The 15178-nt window shown below is 32.6% G+C and overlaps 1 protein-coding gene across 1 annotated transcript; it reads left to right on the top strand.

The window, feature by feature from the left end:
* Positions 1–10980: 10980 nt before the first annotated feature.
* LOC126264184 (uncharacterized) lies at positions 10981–14691 on the top strand. Its single transcript, XM_049961039.1, has 2 exons — positions 10981–13723; positions 13966–14691. Exon 1 carries the CDS (start codon positions 11393–11395, stop codon positions 12389–12391), a length of 999 nt encoding a protein of 332 aa, XP_049816996.1. The 5' UTR covers positions 10981–11392; the 3' UTR covers positions 12392–13723; positions 13966–14691.
* The last annotated feature ends 487 nt before the right edge of the window (positions 14692–15178 follow it).

Below are 15178 nucleotides of genomic sequence, written 5' to 3'. Positions count from 1 at the left end.
GAAATCTGTCGCTCACTTATTCAAGCTGAAAGAGTCAACTACGTGAATTTACTGTTGATTTAAAAAGGTGAAATATTTAAACAGTTACAAAAATAGCAACTTACCGTCTGAAGGTTTAGATTACGAGCCCTGCAAGTCACTGAAATCAAATCAGTTGCAGATCTCTCGTCGACATTTATTTTCGACAGGTAATTAATATGTGATAGGTGAGGGATAGAATTGAAAACAAGATAACCAGCCTGATGTATATACACATAAATAAAATTTTAATTAATTTGTAATTAAAAAATAAAGCGAGTGAGTGTGTGATTGAGTGACATTTTGCAAACAAGTATCAATAGCAACGAATTGTTTGTCAAAAAATAAAATAACATGTCAAATTACGTTTCTTTATGGCATATGTCAGAAGTATGTAATTTATAAAAAAGTTGTCTTCTCTCAAGCATATTTGATTTGATTCTTACATTGTATTAATATAACACCCAATTGTGGTTCAGTTATTCTTTTCTTATAATTCGTTTTAATCCACTGTCTCAGCAAATTGACAGAGCAAAGGAATGTCGTGATGATTTTTCAATTTGTTATAATATTTTTGATGGTAGAACTGTTTCGAATCAATCTCATCCTTGTATTTCAACCTACAGTGGATAATAATATTCCCAAATATTTAAATATAACATAACTATACAAATAAAACTACTTTGTTTAACTTATGTCGAATTTTAATATTAGTTTGGTGTTATAAAATGGTTTCGACACATTGCAGATTTTTTCACCATCCAATTATTCAGTGGAAAAATATACAGATATACACAATATAATTATTTATGAATCACATTTTCCGTCATAAATTACAGATTAAAATATAAGCAAAAACTACTACGGCACAATTCTAATATTATAATTATTATAAACATGCTTAATTCTCAGATGTTAGATGAGTTGAAACGTATGCCCATACCATGGAAAACTTTCCATAAATTGAAAGTACCTTCTTTATACACAGACAGATATGTGGAACTCCAACGGGAACATTCCTGTCCTCAGCCTTTTTGATAGAACTTTTGAAGACGGTTTCTTGGTATTGCTGTTTTCTCCTTTATTGTGACTTTTTCTTGACCTTTTTTCGGATTTCTTGCATATTTTTTCATATTTCATAGCCTCAGAGAAAATAGCATGCCCTCAATCTTCGGAGATCTATCTTTCAACACTCTAATCCGGAGATTGCATGCTTGCATGATATCCAACCCTGTGAATCCGACAGATACAAGAGACCTTGTCTCTTGGCTGTCTAGACCTCTGCGTCTCTTTTGAACATCTTTTTTTTACTATGTAGCGATTGTTACGTACCTCTTTAGTTTTCCCTTCTATTTTCCTAAACCTGTATGGTTAACTACTCTTAGGTCATGATCTTCGAATCATTGCCCGGAGAGGGGTTTTTAGTCGGTAAAGTCCGGCACTACGTCTTGTAGATTTCCCCCTCTTTGCTCCAATAAAAAAAAATCATAATTTATTCTGAAAACAAATCAATGTGTTATTTTATGAAGCCTTATTTTGTGTTTAGTTGGGAATTCCTGTAAATATAAATAATGAATTTAGCCAAAACTATTCCCTAAAAATAACAGTTTGGTACGATCGGTTTCATTTCTAGCACTACTGTACATAAGTATTTCAGCTAATTACAATTCTCAATGAGGAAGAACCTCATTAATAAAGAGAGAATATTTAACTATTAATTTTGAATTGAAGCGTAGGAGCAACTTCAGAAAGATGTGTTTCTTATGAAATAAAAGTCTGAACTGATCAGAGGTTTGTGGTAAACAAATAAAGAAAACTTTTTGGGCTATTTGATTTTATGAAAAATATTGTAATATGTTTATATACAACGAAATTCAAATGTCTACAAGTGAATAATGCATAGAAATTCAAACAAAACGGTCCTGTGGCATAAACAACTAGAGCACCTACATTATAAAGGCGTACAGGATTTGTACAGAAAGCGACTGGTACACGGTAATAAATTGGATAATGATAAATTACCCATGTGGTGTGACAATGTCAACGAGGTGAGCAAGCAAGGAAACCCTTTACTGACAGAGAAGGAAGAAGTAAGCAGTTACTGAATATTGTCCATTCAGATATCTGCGGACCAATGCGAGTCAAATTCAGCGGTGGATCAAGATATCTTCTTACATTAATAGACGAATATAATAGGTGGTGCCAGGTTTTTTCCTTAAGTCAAAGAGAGAAGTTTTTGAAAAATTTAAGGAGTACAAAAGAACTGTCGAAAATAAACTGGTAATGAAATTAAGAGAGAATTAGCTGAGAAATTGAAGATCATAGATTGCAAGGTCTTTCTTTAGAATAGAAATTAATCAAAGTAAGAAAGGAGTAACACTAAAACAAAAAAAAATATATTTTAGAGAAATTCAGAATGGTAGATTGCAATCCAATTAAAACACCGTATGACTGCCACTCAAAATTTAACAGAGATTTAAAACCATTCAAAGACCCCGCACGATACAGAGAATTAATTGGTACTCTAATGTACTCTAATGTAACCGATCAAAACTGGGGCTTTACAATAACTAGTTGTGTCGTTGGATGTGGTACCGCCTTCCTTTCTGCCAATAGAACCTGGATTTGAGCCTCCTTTTCCTTTTCTTATTTCACGATTCTTGTCTTTTAATAGGAACTTTAATAGGGTCACTAAATAAAAACGAAAATATCACTACCAACACTTTTCCGTAGTTGCTACCGAAACTTGGTTAAATGACGATCGTTACCTCTGCCATTGATAACGACAGAAAAGTCTCTTATTGTTAGCGACTTTTGTCAATTGTTCAAATTGTGGGTAGCAACCAGGGAATATTGTTGAAAATTACAATTTTTTTTGAGTTGTTCGTCCTTCTTTTGTCTGAATTTAGTTATAATAGTTACCATAATCGAAAGAGAAGAGCTGTTAATTTGGCTTGTAGCCTCGGTTACTAAACCAATAAACCATGTGTAGGGTCCGGAAAAAAGAAAAGCTAAGTGAAAAACTCAATAAAACCCAAAAGTCTGCTGACGTTTCCAGAGGTACCCGATTTCCTTAGGAATAAAATTTTGGAACTAGAATGTGAGATACAGAGAGTGAAAGAGTGCTTACACAGCTTTGTCGTCTAAACTAGGGATACTATCGGTAAACTCTGATAGTACCCCTACTCCTAACGCTAATCCAAAATCTTTATCCCAACTAGCCACCCTTGCATCCCCTGGAAAGTCTCCCAGCTCCAAAACTCAGAAGACTTCTTGGAACTCGGTCACTCCCAAGGAGGTGATGTCGAAATTGTGAACCATTTATGGTTCAGTGTTGAAATTTATTTATATTGAATTGTATTTAAGTATTTTAGACCAAGTACCCTAAGAATTAGAAGAGCCTTCTCATAGAAAATAAACTCTTAAATTAGTATGGCAGAACTGTGTAGATAGAAATGGAATACAGGTTACAGTACTTTAAATCACAAACATTTATATAACCTTGTTATTAAAGTAATTATTTAACGTTTCTAATTGAATGAAATTATTTGGTAGCGCTTATGGCTAGCCGTCTCAGTCTCAGTTTCGGCTCGTATTTTTTGACAACTCACTGACAATCTTGACAACTGATCTATGTGTAATTTTGTTTTGTTTGGTGTCCGATCCTATAATGCTCTTTGACGAATTACAGAAAGAGGATATTTCAGTGCGAAAAATGGGATCATATAAATACTAATCAAGGAGATGACCCAGCTTACAAATTCCGATAATATGCATTCCTCAGTTAATTTAATGCTGTCTTTTTAACCCAAAGTAGTTTACCTGAAGCATTCTTCTCAAAAAAATCTAATTTACAACGCAATGTAGCTAACACAACTTGAAACAAATAATGTTTCATCTCCTCTTGGGAATCCAATTGTAACTGATGCGATGACCTGTAGAAACTACACATAAACTGATAAAATTGTAATTTGAATTGTGCGTCTGTAGACAGTTAAGTTGTAATTTTAACACTAAATTCTTAAATATAAGTTTTTCTCCTGAAATAAAAAATTCTTTTAAGAAAAATTAACAGGTTATGAAGCCAGAAAAGCCCAGGGAAGCCGAGAATGGTTTACTTACTGAGAAAAGTAATGAAGATAACCTAAAACGTCAATACGACAATTGAAAAGTGTTTTCTCGTAACATCTGGAATAAGGGTTCTTAAATTGTCAGCAAACAATCAATTGGCATTAATTGAAAAGTTAACCGGCCGAGATAATTACGTAACGTGGCAATTTGCTCTAAAATCATACCTACAGCAAGAGGAGTTGTGAAACTGCATAGACCCCACCACATGTGTCATTGTGGACACAAAACGAGACACAAAGGCAAAAACTAAGATAAATTTACTACTTGACTAAATAAATTACGTGCACATACAAGAGAGTAGTACTGCAAAAGAAGTATGGGATACGTTTTCATAAGTATTTGATGACTCTTGGTTGACACGCTGTGATGGGCTGCTGCGTGATTTCTATAATACTTCACTTACTCTATGTCAAAACGTAGAGAAATATGTGAGCAAAATTGTGTGTACTGCTCACAATCTGAGAAACATTGGTTTCGCAGTTGACGATGAATGGCTAGTTACATTGCTACTCTCCGGTCTACCAGAGTCCTCCTATCAACCAATGATTATTGTAATTGAAAGCTCCGGCATGAAGATAACTTCAATTTCTGTGAAATCAAAACTGTCACAAGATGTTAAACAACCTGAAAGTGACTCAACAGTATTCTCAGTCAACAATACCAACCACAAGAAACAAAGTAAGTAAGGGTGATACACTTGTAATAAGTAAGGTCATAAAAGTCCTCAAATGCAAATCCAGGACCAAGGATCATCAATAAAAGAAGAAATGGAAGAAACAAATCAAATTTACTTGAAAGAAGACAACTTTTTTCTAAATTACATATTTCGAATAAGGTTCAATTGGACATTGGATGTTTTGTTTATATTTTAACGTCTGGCATATGTCACAAGGAATCGTAATCTTAGCAACATAAATATTATTTTCTTTTATTTGATACACAAAATTCCTTCATTGCTATTGAAACTTGAAAGTTCGTAAAATGTCACTCAGTCCAATACCCACTCCCAAATGTTCGTTTAGTTTTGTAATTACTAATTAATTAAAATTTTATTTATGTGTATATACATCTAGTTATCCTGTTTTCAATTTCATCCCTCACGTCGTCCGTTTCACATATTCAAACTAAATTATAATAGTTGGAACTTCTCTTAGCAGCAATCTATTCTAATGGAAATATAAAGTTAACAAAGTTAACAAAAACAATTTCTTTTCACATGTTAATTATCTATCAGAATCACAGACAGTTTTTGTATGTCGACGATAGATCTGCAACTAATTTGATTTCCGTGACTTTCAGGACTAGTAATCGACATCTCCACAATAATGGCATCAAGTTGCCATTATTGTAATTGTTTAAATATTCCTAACGAGTTCCTAAGGAGCCCGCACGTTTTGACAACTCTGGCAATTTTGACAGCTAATGTGAGAGTATTTCGTTCTGCTTAATTGCTGTACTTATAATCGCGATACCGATTATGGAAAGAGGTTATTTTATACGACAAAACATCGCAAAACCTGTTATCCTACAGCAGTATTTGTGTAAAAAGCTACTTTAATGTGTGGGCAAACGCATCAAGATATTCTCCAGCTTTTCTTTTACATTTACCCAAATTCAGTTTAGCTTGAGCCGAACCAACTTTTCTAGAAAAACTACCGCCCAATCTATTACTCCTTTTTAAATTTCAAACACATTACATTAATATCTTTTATCTAAAGTATAACTTGCGAATATGGTGTTGATTAATTTTTTTATAAAAACTAATCACTTTACATTACAATCGTTATGATTATTTACAGTGGAAAAATTACTTGTCAAATCCAGCCCATTTAGTTTAGCAAACAATAAATCATGGCAGATTCTATCAAATGCCTTTTAAATGTCTGTATAAACAGCATCAACCTGTAAATGATTTTCAAGAGCACCAACTGTCGAGAGTTTATAAATAAGAAGGTTGGTCGCAGAAGATTTATATTTGCAAAATTCATGTAGACTCTCATTTATAATATTTTGGAACTATGGCATAATTATTTTGGAAATGATTTTTTTGGACAATCTTGGAAAACAACAAGTAAACTATCTCCATCCTTTAAGATAGGTATAACATTTGTAAATCATTTGATTTTTTACGTACGTTAGGAAATAAAGTAGATTTTAAAAACATATTAAGTTTCATTGTTAGAGGCTTTGTTAATGAAAATCCACAATTCATTCAATACTGTAGAAAGAATATCATAAGGACCTCTATTACTAGATAAATAAAGACTTCTGAGTTCATTGAAAACATCAATCTGGACAAAATTATAATTACGTTTTGAATATAAACAAAAATATTAGATTTGTGTCTGCATTGAAGGCAAAAAAGTGAAACAAACAGCTAACGAAGTGTAAATACTTATTTCTATTGTTGATTTTGTCTTTTCAATGACGAAATTGTAAGAAGTTACCAAATAATTGTTCAAGATCAGTTTTGAAATCAAATGATATTTTGTACATATTCAGGTTTCAACAGCAATGAAGGCGATATGTTTATTAATCAAAAGTAAAACAAACCTTTGTTGTCTGAAGAATATGCATCGACAAAAGTGTGTGAATTGTTAATTAGACATTGCTATTCCTAACAAATATCAAAATTTTATATATTTTCTTTGATAAGATAATAATAAAACTTAAACATCTTTTTTAGCAGCTTTTTTTCAATTTTGTTAAACTTATAAATTCACATCACATAATTAGGACCTTCCTACTTTCTGCATATTTTGACAAATTGAAATAACCTCTCTCAGTAATTCGCCTTTAGAGCATTATATTATTGGACACCAAACGAAACGAAATTACACAAAGATCAGTTGCCAAGATTGTCAATGAGCTGTCAAAAAATATTAACCGAAACTGAGATCTGAGACGGCTAATCATTAGCGCTGTTTTTTCCCAAACCAATTTAAAATTTTCTTCTCTATGAGAAGTCTTTTCTAATTCTTAGTGTACTTGGTCTAAAATACTTTAATACAATTCAATATACATAAATTTGAATACTGAACCATAACTGGCGCATCGTAGTTAGACAATTTCGACATCACCTTCTTGGGGGTGACCGAGTTCCTGCGTTTTGGAGCTGGAAGACTTTGCAGGAGTGGGGGTGGCTGGTTGGGATAAAGATTTGGGATTAGCGTTAACAACTCTTCTCTTTCGATTATGGTAACTATTATAACTAAATGCAGGCAGAGGAAGAACGAACAACTCAAACAAAAATTGTTACTATCAACAATATTTCCTGGTGCACTTTGAACAATTGACAAAAGTCGCTAACAATAAGAGACCTTTCTGTCGTTACCAATGGCAGCGGTAACAATCGTCATTTATCCAAATTTGATTAACAACTAAGGAAAAGTGTTTGTTAAGGAATGAAATTGCACATTGATACTTGGAACCCCTCTGTATAGATGCCCTAACGCAAGCGTCATGCTACGAAGGGTTTTTAGTTCTTAGTTTTTAGTCTTTGACGTTTCTAGCCGAGTGCACACTTTGTAATAATATAATAAACGATTAGTTTTCTTGTAACATCGACTCACACCTCAGTGTTCAAAAGTGTTTGTGGTGATATTTTTGTTTTTATTTAGTGTCCCTCTTTTGTCTGAATTTAGTTAGTTACCAAATTCAGACAAATGAAAAAATTTGTTTACTTGTCTGGTAACCTTGGTTACCAATCCAAGAAACAACTGAATTAAATTTTTGTTTTCGTACTATAAACAGTTTAATAACCGAATTAGCGATAATGAAATGCGAAAACAGCAAGTGTGCCTGCAAAAGGTCGAGTGGTTCCGAATCCTATTGGAACCGGGCGGCACATCGCCAGTTCCGTTCCACAAGAAGTTCATACTAAGAGACAAAAACCGTGAATGAAGAAAAGGAAAAGGCGGTTCAAATCCAGGTTCTATTGGCAGAAAGAAAGGTCAACCGCGCGGTAAACCCTGAGCACGACTCCGTTCGAAGTTCCGAAAGAGTTAACTATCTAAAGTAAGTAACAACAGCAAAATTCGGCAAAGCGCCACACCGACATCAGACCCCCAAATGGAGTTAGATATAACGTTCGTCCTTCTGTTTGAATTTAGTTATAAGAGTTGCCATATTCAGACAAAAGAGAAGAGTTTGGCTGGTAGCCTCGGTTACTAAACCAATAAACCATGTGTGGAGTCCGCGAAAAAGATATGCCAAGAGGTACCTGAAAACCAGAGGGTGAATTACAACGAATGAAAGTAAGTAATGCATTAAGCTGTCTGCTAAGCTTCAGATACCATCGGTAAATCCTGGAAGTACTCCTACTTCTAACCCTAACACCAATCCTTCCTCCCAACCAGCCACCCCACACCTCCAAAACGCAGAAGTCTTCCACAAAGTGGGATACGCCTATGGAGGTGTTCTCGAAATCCAGACGACGCACCCCTGTGCTCACCGAAAGGACACGGAAGCACTGGAAGTATTTGTTTCCATTAAGGTCAAAATACAAAAGTTAATAGTTAGAATATGCCTGCTTACAAGGCGACGTGGAATGATAATGCTGTAACAGAGCTAGAAAACCGTTAATAAATGACTTCGTGGGAGAATTTTTAGACCACCACTTTGTTTAGATTCTCACGAATTTTTTCATATTTTTATGGGTTTTCTTAAAATTAATCTTACATTTGGTAATCGTAAAATAGTCGTAAAATACAAAATTTATTTTAAAAATTACTTATCTTAATCTAAACGTTCGTTGATTTTTTTTAACACATGTGTTCTTTTCGAACCCTTATCTAGTGTCAGGGTGTGGTCGCACAGTGGGTTCGAAGTTTAAATAGTGATATTTCTATGTAGAACTTATTCAGTAATTAAATTAAATTAATTAAAGGAAAATGTAATAATTTACCCCAACAGAAAATTTTAGAAAATTGTAACTTTGTTCTTTTATTTTGTCTTATTTAAGTTAATGAATTGATTTTTAAAAAAGATTGAAAATGTTTGTAAGTACAATGGTTTTTCCTTATGCAAATAACATCAGAATTGTAATATTATTGAAACAATGAATTGTATTGTATTTTGAATTGCATTAAGGTTTTTTAGACCAAGTACATTATTATTATTTAGATTAGGGTTTCATATAGAAAAACTCTTAAATTAATTTGGCAACAATGTTGAGAAAAGGAACATTTGTTTAGTTCATCTGATTGGTTGAAGTAGGATCGTTGTTGGAGACATTCAGATTCTTAAGGGTCTTAAGTCACCACCTACTTCACCCCTTCCTAGAATCCGAGTTTATAAAACTCTGGGATTCATTTATTTTGGTAGATTTTTACCCGAATTTTTCAAGTGTCGAGATCGAAGTTCTTTTAGTTGTTTTTACTTACTGTTTGTCAAAGTTCAACCTTTTTGCCAAGAATTTAAGTAAATTTAAATTATTCAATTTTTTTCTATTTATATTTATTTGTTTTTGTTTTTCTTATATTTATTTTGTTAATATAGTTAGGTTAATTAAAATTGAGTTTTAATTAATTCCGAACTAGAAATTAAAGAACAATAAAACAGTGAGTAGAAATTATCTAATATTTCGGTTTGGTGAAAGGTGTGAGTATTGAGTGTAATACATCACCTTAGTTGAAGAAGATCTGTTCAACAAAAACAAAGGTTAGTGATATTGAAATTAATTATGGAGTAAGAATTGTATAGTCTAACCTCATAAATATTTTGTGTAAAATTAAATCGCTCCCTTTAACCTGTTGTAACGAGTCTTTCAAAAAGACTTTGGTTATACCAACTGAATTATCATCGGTAACCCGTTACATAAATTGGTGTCAGGTGTGTCTCCTAAAAATTGACACATAAATTGGTGTCAGGTGTGTCTCCTAAAAATTGACACATAAATTGGTGTCAGGTGTGTCTCCTAAAAATTGACACATAAATTGGTGTCAGGTGTGTCTCCTAAAAATTGACACATAAATTGGTGTCAGGTGTGCCTCCTAATGGTAAAAAAAAAAGTAAAAAATAAAAATTGACACATAATTTGGTGTCAGATGTTTCCCCTAAAAATAAAAATTGAGACATAGTTTGATGTTATGCTTGTACAATTGTAAATTTAATACATAATTTGATGTTAATTATAGTTACATAAAATTTGATGGTATAAAGTTTGTGTAAAATGTTCACATAATTTTGGAGTCGAGTGTTTTAATTTAAAGATTTGAAGATAGAAGAAAATTAAAATTTATTTGTTAAGAAGTTCAAGAGTAAACAAGATCTGTGGTTGACTATACATATTTTTATTCTGATTTTTAGTATCATTTACCTGTCTGTTGTTGTTTTAATTGCTAATATTTGTGAAATTGGTTTTGTAAAATAAATCGAAGTTTAGGTCAAATTTGAGAATAAAATGATTAGTTTCAATTTATAGTAATTGGAAAATATTGAATAAGTAAATAAAATTTTAACAACACAGAAAAGACACAGGAAATCGGTGAAATCTCCGGCATTGACAAAATCACGTCATTTGTCGTTATAAATTGTTAGAAGTTGTTTTAATATTTGGTTGGATAGTATTGTTCATTTAAATGGTACAAATTTTGTTGATAATTGTTTATATATAAGTAAAAATCCTATTTCTTTAATATTGAAACAATATTTCTAATAATTTAGTGTGATGGTCTTACGGAACTTATAATTTGACAAATGTGGTTGACTGTAAGCTATAAATAAAAGCAGGTAGTAAAGCTTTTGAGTGAGTGTCACTGAGATTTATGAGGGGTTGGTTAAAGAAAAAGAGGTAATTTTACATTTCAAGAATAATAATGATTGTATTTCATAAAAAAAAAAAAAAAATATTTAATTAAGTAAGAATTTAACAAAATTTCCTTATGACAATAATACAAGTGGAAGATTATAAGTTCGCATAACCATTTGGAATTATTAACGCTGAATTTATTTCAGATTTATTAATTGAGATTTTTCTTTCAGAGAAATAGTTTAATTTTTATTGATTAGTAGTTTGTCTTCCGTAGTTTTTTTTTGTATGTAAAAGGAAGAAAGTATTTGCATGTACATTGATTTGTAAGGTTTCGTAGCAATTTCTAGTAGTATACTCAGTTATCAATTCCGGGAGCAAAGAGTACTGATTTTCCATTTGTACTGTTTTTGGGCAAAAGGTCAAAAACGCTGTGAACTAAATACAAGTCTATTAAGTAATATAAAAAATATCTTATAATTGTTTGTGGAAATGAGTCGTGACGAGTCAAGTTTTAATAAATATTCAGTTAATAATTTTGATGAAACTTGTTTGAGTTTAACATCTAGAGAACAGTTAGCATCAAAACGTAATACCAACAGTAATACTTTGATGGAAGCACTGTGTTATTCCTTGTCAAGGTTAGCTATGAACAGTAATCTTACATTCATAGATGATTTTGATGGTGAGAGTGATTACAGGGTTTTCGTCAAGAGTGTTGAATTAATTGGTAAAGACAATAATTGGTCGGAAAAACAAATGGTCTCAGCTATTGAATTCAAATTGAAAGGTTTAGCTAGAGAGTTTTATTTTACTATTGAAACTTCTCGTAGACCTCAGACTTTTAAAGATATGAAAAATTGGTTAGCTAGTGTTTTTGATAAAAAAGTTAATTTTTATGAGGCTAAAAATGAACTAACAAAATGTAAAAGAAAAACAAATGAATCATTAGGATCTTTTATGTGTAGACTTAAAATAATTGCAGAAAAGATGGTCACAGAATCAGATCCATTCGAGTTGTCGAGATTTGTGAATATGTTGGTCGCTCAGCAATTTGTTGATGGTTTAGATACTAGGCTATCAAATTTGGTTCGGGCGGAGGGCATATTTTTGAATTTAGACGAAGCTTTCCGTATAGCGTCAGAAAAAGAAGACATTTTTCTTAGATTAAAGCTGACCCCAGAGAAAAAAGAATTTGATAAAAATTTATTTGAAAAAACTAGTCTAATGACAGAAAATTGTGAAAGAGATGATAGAGTTCGAGATAATGGTAAAGTTCATATTTTAAAAGTAAAGGCGAGTAATGATCGAAAAATTAAAAGCAAGTTAAAGAATCAATTTTGTTATACGTGTGGTCAAAAAGGTCATTATAGACTTAATTGTCGTTTTAGTAATTGTAAAATGTGCAACAGTACAACTCATACATCGAAAAATTGTTATTTCTTAAAGAAAAATAGACGAGAAAGTAAACTTAAACATAAAGGAAAATGAAATTTTTAGTAAAAAAAGTGAAAATAAGTGTCTTTAAGAATTTTGAGTTGTTGAAAGAAAAATGATGAGTCGAAACGAAGGGCTATAGGTTGTATTTGGTTTACAAAGTACATAAAACAATCTGCAGGTTTACGTTCCGGTTACGCCGATGAATCACAGTTCATTGTGGATTACCGGAAGACGATCTGTTCAGGTAATGGCGTGCCCTCATTGCTTGGCGGTGATAAGACAAGTCAAAATCTTTTCACATTAGATGGTCTTCTGAAGTGTCGCTCAGTTAAATAAAATGGATTTACAATAGCCCAAAAGAATCTAACAACAACAGGTTTTGCATTAGTAATTTTCTTCTATATTCTCATGTTGGTAAAGATCTGATCAATCTTGATTCCTGTACGTTTGGTTTTAGCTCCAAGCACCCGAATGTGGTGAGATTATCTGAAGATGTAGTTTATTTTTGCAAATTTCAAGGTTTTAATGTTTAGTATTAACGTAATTATGCGCAAATTCCTTAATACTATGATTTATTACCACTCAATTTTTTCTAGTAAGACTTCCTCTTATTAGCTCTATTGTGTTTTCGAGTTCAGTGAAAACAAATAGAAATAATAGATTCTCTGTTGTTAGATTTCTTCAAGATTTTACAATACCTCAGTCATATATCACATATTTCAATAAAAACTTGACACTTTCGGGTAACTTGTTCGTTTGTTAGTTGGTTCCTCCTTTTAAAGGTAAGGAGAGGTATTAAGTGGTCTAGGTCTTGAGTGGAAGACTAGAAATTTTGTAGAAAAGTAAATGCTTCGCGCGCGCGGAGTGACCCCATCTTGGTGGATCCAGGGGTTTCCAGATGTACCTGCAGTTGTTGGATTATCCGTGAAGACATAGTCTGAATGAGCAGAAAATGTGACTTCTTTGTTTTGCAGTGGGTGACGTGTCCTGGCAGTCACAATACGGAATTGATGTTTTGGTGAGAGGTTGATATGCAACTCTTTGTATTTGTGTAGTCGTCGTACTACGGTGATCCATCACGTGGCACAACTGAGTTTTTTAGCGTAGGTGTAGTTGTATGTGTAGATGTACACATGTGGTGCAAGTGTGAGAGTAAAAGTGGTTACTCATGAATTGATGAAATGAAAGTAGACAAAGTAGCAGGAAAAGTTGTAGAGTTTACAGGTACCCATTAGTAAGTTGGGTTGAGGTATAATGAAAAGGACTTAAAGGAAGTCGAATAGCAGCCTACGCAGAGCACCGGATTTACGAAATATGTGGAAATATGTGGAAAGATATGATGTTTTGGAGAAATTGCTGAAGTTAGAGTCGAAATGAGACGAGGTATAGTAAATATGTATTCCGGACTACTTCAAAGAGGAAGTGAGTCATGGGTATTTTTCAATCAAAGTGGATTGAAATGTGGAATACGGAAACGCTTACAAGATCACAACAATGTAAAAAATGTACATGTGCAATTGAAAGAAGAAATGAATTGAAAGAAGAATTTGTAAAAATTCGATAATAAACTCCAAGGATTTTAAAATATGTGTTCGTAGAACAATATTAACTATTATCTGTTTTAGTTATTTTGCCAAGTTTTTCTTAAATGTTGAAAAAATCATCAGTGTCGAGATGACGGATCTATCAACATCAATGATCCAGGATCTCAAGGATTTTTCAAGAGGACTTCCAATTAGACACAACAACACGATGAATACGATAAACGAAGTTTACAAATCTTGATACCACGAGAGGAAAAAGAAGAAATTTCTCTGGACAGTTATTTCATGAGGGTCCCAGGCAGACAGAAGAAAAGGAATATTTAGATTTCTTTATTTCCAAGAAGTTGTTTACGACTTGTGGTTGCTGCTACACCACATTTTGTAATTTGAAGCCTGCAGTATAAGTGGTTACCAACTACTTATCCAAGAGTATCGTTGAGGACGAACGATCAAGGACCAAGGAGCCTATGATTAAGGATGAGAAACGAAGGACGAAGAAGCGGATGTCCAGGAACCAATCACCAGGGGCCAAGTACCGGGTCAACGACTGAACGAGTCTACAGAAAAATGATAACCAGAGCATTGGAAGAGGAAAGGATTTCTTTGTATAATTATTATTGCACAAACATCAGCAATAATGAGGAGCAACAACCAGAATCAGCTACCAGGACCTTAAGAGGAACGATTCACCAAGGACCATCAACTAACGAAATAAATCCTAGCTGTCTAGATTTTGAATGATATTTTGTTGGTCAATGTTATGTGTTCTTAGGTCATGTAATTGAAATTATAATGTTTTGAATTGTATTGAGATGTATGTAATGATGTTTAGGTTTAGATGTCGAGTTTGATTATTGTTTTGATAAAACCAATTCATTAACGTTGTCACTTAAAGAATTGCTTTTCTCTAAAAGGGGGAGTAATGTAACAGAGCTAGAAAACCGTTAATAAATGACTTCGTGGGAGAATTTTTAGACCACCACTTTGTTTAGATTCTCACGAATTTTTTCATATTTTTATGGGTTTTCTTAAAATTAATCTTACATTTGGTAATCGTAAAATAGTCGTAAAATACAAAATTTATTTTAAAAATTACTTATCTTAATCTAAACGTTCGTTGATTTTTTTTAACACATGTGTTCTTTTCGAACCCTTATCTAGTGTCAGGGTGTGGTCGCACAGTGGGTTCGAAGTTTAAATAGTGATATTTCTATGTAGAACTTATTCAGTAATTAAATTAAATTAATTAAAGGAAAATGTAATAATTTACCCCAACAGAAAATTTTAGAAAATT

Source organism: Aethina tumida, chromosome 1, assembly GCF_024364675.1.
Source record: "Aethina tumida isolate Nest 87 chromosome 1, icAetTumi1.1, whole genome shotgun sequence".
In the NCBI taxonomy this organism is placed as follows: Eukaryota; Metazoa; Arthropoda; class Insecta; order Coleoptera; family Nitidulidae; genus Aethina; species Aethina tumida.
This window is presented reverse-complemented; position numbering and strand designations above follow the sequence as displayed.

Excerpts from the sequence above, each read along its gene's own strand:
- LOC126264184 (XM_049961039.1), top strand. The coding sequence starts at position 11,393 with ATGAGTCGTGACGAGTCAAGTTTTAATAAATATTCAGTTAATAATTTT.